The sequence below is a fragment of the Vollenhovia emeryi genome, unplaced genomic scaffold (genome assembly GCF_000949405.1).
Source record: "Vollenhovia emeryi isolate VEMERY1.0 unplaced genomic scaffold, V.emery_V1.0 DF939137.1, whole genome shotgun sequence".
NCBI classification, from domain to species: domain Eukaryota; kingdom Metazoa; phylum Arthropoda; class Insecta; order Hymenoptera; family Formicidae; genus Vollenhovia; species Vollenhovia emeryi.
In genome coordinates this window covers 1,771,167-1,778,522 of record NW_011967229.1, presented here as the reverse complement: position 1 = coordinate 1,778,522, position 7,356 = coordinate 1,771,167, and the positions used below count along the sequence as shown (strand labels likewise).

The window sequence follows — 7,356 nt, the reverse complement described above, 5'->3', positions numbered from 1 at the left end:
TGGAACACGGGTTCCCTTTCCCGATGGTAACAGGACGCTCTCGGGGGTGGATCTCCGGCCCGACCCGCCAGGGCACGCTAGTCGATGGTCCAGCGCAGCATCCCTGGTTGTCAGGGGCGCACCCTGGCACGCGGCGGCCGAATTAATTTGGGGGGTGCGCCCTCTCCTGCGCAGGATCCGCCAAATAACGGGGAGAGACGCGTGCGTGCCCCTGACGCCTGGGACGTGCGACGCTCGGGCGCGATAATTTCGTCGAGGACGACTTTATCGGGCGCAATCGTCGTGAAGCGGAAAATTCAAGAATCGGCCCGAGCATCCCTCCCGCGGGACGAAAACCCCGCAAGGTGATCCACGAAGGGACCCACGGGATTTTTTTTCCGCGTCGGTCACCGAGGCAGCCCCGGCAAATTAAAATGGCTGTGTCTGGCCGAAGCGGGTGATTTCGACGGCGGGACAATAGGAGGCAGAGCGGCGGTTCGAGCAGGATTTCTGAAAGTTCCCAAGTACTGTTGTCGAGAAAACGCGGAGAAGTACGGACGGAGGGATGAGCCGGCGTTGCGCGCTGGTGCGCGAGAAACTTTGCTGATCGCCGGATTCTGCACCCCGCGGGGCGCGCGCGGGGGCGGGGGTGGAGAAAGAAAATCGTCGTCGGTAAGTGTCCCCGCTTGCTATTGATTGCGTTAGAACGAACGATGACGCCTCCTATTCCGTTTACGAATGGCGGCGGGGCTCGTTAATAGAGAGAGAGAGAGACGTTAATGGGAAATAAAAATAAAAATCTTTCTCGAAAACAGGCAAATGAAATTTGAGGTCATCGAGAAGCGAAACTATATCACGTTAACGAAATCGAACATAGATTTTTTTTCCAGCGAAATGAAAGAGCTAAAGACTCGATATAATAGTAAAGTAAATTTCAAGAATTGTTGGGAGACGTGGAAAGTTTGGGAATTAAGTGAATTGCATTGATAAAAACGAGTTGCACCGTGACCGAACCAACTACCGGCGGAAAGCGCGAAAAGATTTAGGAACGGGGAATTGCACTCGGTAAAAAAGTAATGAACCATTTGTAGTATGCATTTTTTTAAAGCGCGAAAAAAATTTCTAGACAAACATTTCATTGATGAAGTGAACTCGAATATGGTCCTTTTATGATGGAGGAAAGTTCAGAGTTGAAATTTACGAATGTAGGGATTGAGGGCAAGGAGGGCAAGAAGGGATTTGTTAGGTAAATCGGGAAAGTAAATCTTCATTACAAGAGAGATGAGGTCCTACGACGGCGAGAGTAGCTCGACGGAGGACGACGATCGCAGGGAGGGCCTGCCGGAGTCGCATCTGCAACAGGGATCCTGGCAGCGTACCGCGTCGCATCCTACCTGGGCCTGGGAGCATCGCAATGCTGTAAGTAAGAGACGAGGAAGCGTCGTTGGTTTCGCGTGGATAATTGCGAAATTTATTAAGTAGCCGAAAATCCAAAGTAAATAGAGAATCGGAATCGCCAGTTATTCTCTGAGAAACAACGGACCGAGTAAATTGGAGCAGGGCAAAGCGTAACAGGTTGGAATAAGGTGGAAATTTTATTCCGGAAATTTCAAGACAAGTATTCGAGTATAAATACCGAATTAAAAGAGAGTCACGAAAATTGCTCCTTAAAATATAACGAATATACATATGTATCCAAGAGATGTAACGCGAGTATGCTAATGTTATTAATATCGTCATATTTCCCCACTCACGATTCTAACGGAAAGATATTTCTTCCAGCATCCAATGCCTCCACAATCCGCGGCAGCCCTAGAGTCCGTGTACTCGACGCCGGGGGCCTCGCACCCGGGTGTCTCGGGTCCCCCAGCGGCATATTCGTCGGAGCACACTCAGAGCGCCCCAGGACGAAGGACTCCGCTGGGTACCGTAGGTCTCGGTGGCTTTTATTTTCAGCAACAACCGCAACCACACGCCTCATCCAGCGCGCTGTCCGACGAAAATCGGCCGGACGAGAGGTACGTTTTGCGATCCAAACTGCAGTTTTAATGTAATCGAGAAACTATGCCGCTTGTGGAAAGTCGCCGGTAGAATGGAATAATTGGAACGAGAGAGAAGATAAGATAGAAGGACGTTTGAGAGAAAGGGGACGGGACTTTCTGGAAGGATATAAATTCCTTTGAAAGGACATAACTAACTAAATAACTGAATAATCGATTAGCGTAACGCATAGGTATTTGATAAAACGTTCCTTCTAAACGCCCAAAAGATTTTAATGAAAAAAGTTGGCTAATGACTCGGACAATCCTACGATTACTTCCAGACCCTCGGCCTCGCGACTGAACTGCCCCCCGAAATCGAAGACGACCCGTCAGGGGAAGAGCGTGAGGCTGAACATTAACGCGCGCGAACGCAGGAGGATGCACGATTTGAACGACGCCCTGGACGAGCTGCGCTCCGTCATCCCTTACGCTCACAGCCCGTCGGTGAGGAAGCTGTCCAAGATCGCCACCCTTCTGCTGGCGAAAAACTACATCCTTATGCAAGGTAACGAGCCCCGTGAGTCTTGACTCGAAAACTCGAATCTCAATTGGTTGACCGATAAGAGACGTGCCGTGTGCCGTTAGGAAACGCCTTGGAGGAGCTCCGAAGAGTGATCGCCGTCCTGCAATCGCCGCACGCGCACACCACCGCCTTGCCGCCCACGCCGGTCACCTACGACCTCCTGCAGGGATTCCCCGGCAAGCTGTTCCAGGGGGTGCAGGAGATGCAGGGTTTGCCCGCGAGCGAGCCACAGATCGTGACCGGCCCCCCGACCGACGGCACGGTCGCCAGCGGAGAATCGAATTAAGCAGCTGATTTTTTGTCCTACTTTTTCCGCGACTTCATCTCTTCTTCCCTTTTCGTTTGTCGCGAAAGAGCGAATGCAAGCCGTGGAATTAAACGATGAAAATGCTCGAATAGACGAGCGAGAAGTACGATTCGAAGTTTTAGAGGCGAGAAGAGTCCGCGACGACCGATACTTTCGGGAATGGAACCGCCTTCGGCCACGAAAGTATTAATTACTAGAGTACTAATTGCTAATTAGACCCTTGAGAGAGAAAGGGGACGGTTAGCCTTTTAAATATTAAGTATCTTATTTATCCAATCAAAACGCGGAAGAACGAGCCGTACAATTCTATCTTTTCCGTGCAAACGATGAGATTGAAGCAAAATGTCACTCAACTTAAATCGTCAAAAATTAACGTAAAGAGACGTCGAAGCAAAAACTTATTCGTCTGCTCTCTGAAAGTCAATCGGTGCATTATCACTGTGAACCAGCGAATACTCATAGTTTTCAGTGATAATCCACTGATTGACTTTCAGAGAGTAGGAAAGCAACTTTCCTACAGAAAAAAAAAACAATATAAAATGTACGGTGATTTCGAGTAGCACCAATTCCCTCCAGCGGATTAATTAAGCTCGTCTCGAAATCCAGACCCAAGTCTGGATGGGAGCATTGCGAAAGTATTACGAGAAAGTACTAGCGATTAAGCGATCAATACGATCTTACAGTCAATAATGCAGCAATAAGACGACGGCGCCGTTTTCGTCCATCCAACAGTCGTTTCTCGAGATAGCAGGTTTCGATCGCTCAACATTTCCTTATTAAATGTAATTCCTCCGTGGAAAAGATTTTCTTCCAATGGAGAATCCTTTTTCGATCGCGTGGTTGCTTTAAAAACGCCGTGCAATGGAGGTCCGTCATCTGAGACTCGCGACGATAAAGGAACCGCGGGAAACGTGTATGGAGGTTGGAAAGATTTGCGTCTTCTCGATTTTCGAATCGAACGGAAGGACGAAAACGTCGCCAAGATTCGGGACGCGAAGAGCGTCCCGAGTCTCGTCCTGAAACACGATAGTCAATATTAGTATGTGATACGTGTGTTGAGGAGTTCTAGTCGTATATACAACATAAAGATATTAAATATTCATATACACATATACAATATATATATATATATACACATATATATTTAATAATCTAAACGAGGCATCGACTTACGACTTATTTATATACTTAAGAGTCTACTATACAATGTGCCAATAAGAATTTATCCGTTTCGAGGAGCGAACGAGTGAGAGAGTGCGATGTGAGCAGCGAGAGAGAAACGTGGGATTGGGGAGAGAAAGAACAATTTTAGTTATCGTATTTGTAAGAGATATCGTGCGATTTTCTTTTCTCTTGCGACGCCTCTTTTGTCGAGGGAAAGGCGAAGACGACGCAGCGTCTCCGCGAAGGCAAGGAGGATATACCTGTTGTAGAGCGTAGATAATAATTGTTTAGTGCCCTCGAATAAAATCTATTTAAGAAAATCGCATTTCGATGTCCGACGAGCTGCGTAATTGTATGCGAGTCGGAGAGTTTCACGTTTCGTTTGAATTCGTACCTTATTTTCTTCGGGTCTACTTTGTTTCATCCTGTCGCGCATTTCGCTCCATTTTGTTTCGTTGCTACCGCCAGACTTCTAATTTCTATCATAACGATTGTTCCTCAATTCTGCCGTGTGAAATGTGAATCCTCCTTCGGTTTCTTCCATTTTTCTGTGAGAATGTTACTTGGACTGATTAAAGATTTCTTTTCGAATAAGTGCCACGTGTTTCAAGACGTGAATAACAAGAATCCGCAGAAAGGAATAGCTCCACGAGACTCTTCACGAATCCCTCTATTATGTTACCAAGCCATCTGCAACTTCAAAATTGCCGCCTCTGAAGTAGCGCTGCTTGCCGATTGCAGGTGGAAGCTTCTCCAAGGTCACTTTACCGCCCAATCCCCGCCGTCGTCGTTTCAAAAGTACTCTTCAAATTCTTCTAAGCGCATTTTGCCGGCGTCACAGTCACAGTGCTGCGGGGAGGATCCAAATAAGGTTGATCGGACCTCGTTACACCCGTTCAGCCATCTGCAACCGTCGCGGCCGACGTTGCGGCAGCTGCAACGGCAGCAACGGCAGCGACGGCAGCAACGGCGGAGCGATGGCGGCGGAAGCGGCTACAATGGCGGAGGCAATGGCCGTCTTGTGGCGCCATCGCAAAGCACTCTTTCATCGTACCGCGTTCTCATTCAGCCGCCTCCCGTCCTGGCAAGAGGACCTGACCGTCGCGATCGGAGGCAGGTTGTGCCTCCGTTTGTGCGCGCGTGCCCTCTTCAAGATGGCTTTGTCCGCCGCGGCGCAGTGATATCACTCCGGACGAGGGAGATCCCAATTCGGCCCGGGTTGGCTTTACTCCGGAGTGCGCCGAGGCGAGAGGCGAAGTAAAGAGCCGCCAGCACGACGACAATCATCGCGACGACGACGAGGGGGAAGAAGGCGCTACTGGCCAGCAACGTCCTCAGCGGTGCGGAGATGTGACGCTCGTCGGCGAACCGGTGAGTTCCCCTCGCATTCCCGACCTCGCGACCTGGCCGCTTTAAATCCCGAGGGATTTAGACCAGGAGGGCTCACTCGGAGCCGGAACGATGGCGTAGTTGCTGACGGCGAAAGAGAGAGAGAGAGATAGAGGGAGAGGAAGAGAGAGAGAGAGAGAGAGAGAGAGAGAGAGAGAGAGAGAGAGAGAGAGAGAAGCGATTTTGAAGAAGTGGGAGAAGGAGAGAGAGAGGTGAAAGAGGGAGAAAGAGGGAAGGAGTGACAGAGATAGAGAGGAGAGAGAGAAAGAGGTGTTGTTAAAGATATGATGTTAACCGTCTAGATACTGTTATTTGCAATATATAAAGTGGCCGGGGACGGTTCTCGCTGTGCCACTTCGCGAAAACGGCCGGGAGGAACACTGCAGGTGCGGGCGCGGATAGGCACACTCGGTTGGCAACAGCTCCTCGATTGTTCGGCAAGATAAGTAACAGGAAAAAAAAGGGAGTATGTATAGAGGGATAAGAGAGTTTGCAACAATCGCCGCGAATAGTCAAATACGCCACGCGTTATCTCGCTTTCTCACGGGCCGCGGCGCGCGTCCGTTTCCTCATCAGCGATTTCGGAGCAGCGACATTTTCTTCGGTGTGGAGAAAGGCTCCGGGCGATTTTCGGGCGAAGAGAGGCGCAGCAATTCGTTTCGGTGCGAAATATCTTTCCTGCCGAAAGAAAAACTTGGGTGCGGGAAAGCGTTCGCGCGTTGGTTGCCCAGCCAGTCGCCTCGGGTCTGTCACGAGAATTATTTCGAGTTTACGACGCTGAATTTAGACTAATAAGCAGCACGGACGAGTAGGCTCGCGCGAAAGTGTCTTAGCGGTTGAGATGAACGGGCGTGCAAGGTATCTATATTTAAGTAAATACGTCAACTAGCGCGATACACTTCTGCGCGTCCGTTCACAATACTTAAAACGCCCACGTAAGAGAATTAAAAGGCGCGCCAGAGATTTCGGTGAACTCGTCGAATTTTAACCGACTGCGAAAATGCGCGCCACTGGAAATTTTCTCTCCGCTTAAATGCCGAAACGTTTTGAAAGGCCTCTCCGCCGCTCGGCAATGGTTTTCCAGTTCGGTCGCCCGATTTTTCCTCGCGATTTCTGCGAACAGCTGATTAATTTTGCCCATCTACGGCGCGGCTGTGCGAGCAAATAAATGGAAAACGCCTAGCAGATTCGTGTCCAGTCAGCAATATTGAGCACAATGGGTCAAGCGCTTTGCTGGATACCTGAATGAGAGTACGAGGCAAAACACTGCAGCACGTACTATTACCTGCAATTAGAAAGTAAACTATAAGCAGCCGGGGAAAACGAAAGGAAAGGGAAAAGGATAGCGACAGGCGATGCGATGATGCGATACGCTAGGCGTTTTCGGCCTTCCGCATCCTTGGGTCTCCATCGATGCACTTATTCGTTAACGGGGTGAAAATAAAAGAAATTTGTAGGAGGCTCTTGATAAGAAGGACGTTGCGTCACTGTTCCCGCATTATTATCATCATTGTGCATGCTTTGAGCGCAAACTGAAATTGAGGGATTAATAATTCGAAAAGTATTTCGCTTCCATGCCTTATCCGATTGATTTCTCTACATTTCTCTCGTATATCTTCCCGTCGAACGGCCTTAAATTATGAAACAAATGAATTATTTGCGCCGGCTATTTACTATTGCAAGTAGAAACTTTGAAAGTGATATTTTCTGCAGCGAGCGAGAAAGCTGGCTGTGCCTCTCGAAAGACCAGGCTGCCGCTGGTGGTCTGTACACCTCGATCCCATCGAAAGGCACGGACCCAAATAGTCCCCTCGCCTTTCGAGCCTGCGATACATCTGTTTCGCCTCTACAAAACCTCGAGCACCCGAAATAATTCTCGATCAATATTGTCGCAGCTTGTAAAATCGTTTCTATCGCTAAATGATGCCAAGAAGATCGCGCAATCTTTTTCA

General features: G+C 49.1%; 2 protein-coding genes across 5 annotated transcripts in view; both read left to right on the top strand.

Annotated features, from left to right (window-relative positions):
- The first annotated feature begins 169 nt into the window (after positions 1–169).
- LOC105567474 (class E basic helix-loop-helix protein 23) lies at positions 170–4,340 on the top strand. 4 transcript variants are annotated; one of them, XM_012022374.1, is made up of 5 exons: positions 170–651; positions 1,257–1,398; positions 1,762–1,997; positions 2,303–2,526; positions 2,607–4,340. In XM_012022374.1, the coding sequence occupies exons 2-5, from the start codon at positions 1,261–1,263 to the stop codon at positions 2,828–2,830; spliced, it is 822 nt and encodes a 273-aa protein (XP_011877764.1). In that variant the 5' UTR covers positions 170–651; positions 1,257–1,260; the 3' UTR covers positions 2,831–4,340. The 4 variants fall into 4 exon arrangements, with proteins under 4 accessions (XP_011877764.1, XP_011877763.1, XP_011877762.1 ...); XM_012022373.1 differs by having other exon boundaries at positions 1,189–1,398; XM_012022372.1 differs by having other exon boundaries at positions 795–1,398.
- Positions 4,341–5,025: 685 nt separating this feature from the next.
- LOC105567473 overlaps positions 5,026–7,356 on the top strand; it is a 39,108-nt gene continuing 36,777 nt past the window's right edge. The window contains exon 1 of the mRNA XM_012022370.1: positions 5,026–5,386. The gene's annotated coding sequence lies outside the window, so the exon portion shown is untranslated. The remainder of the gene's footprint in view (positions 5,387–7,356) is intronic.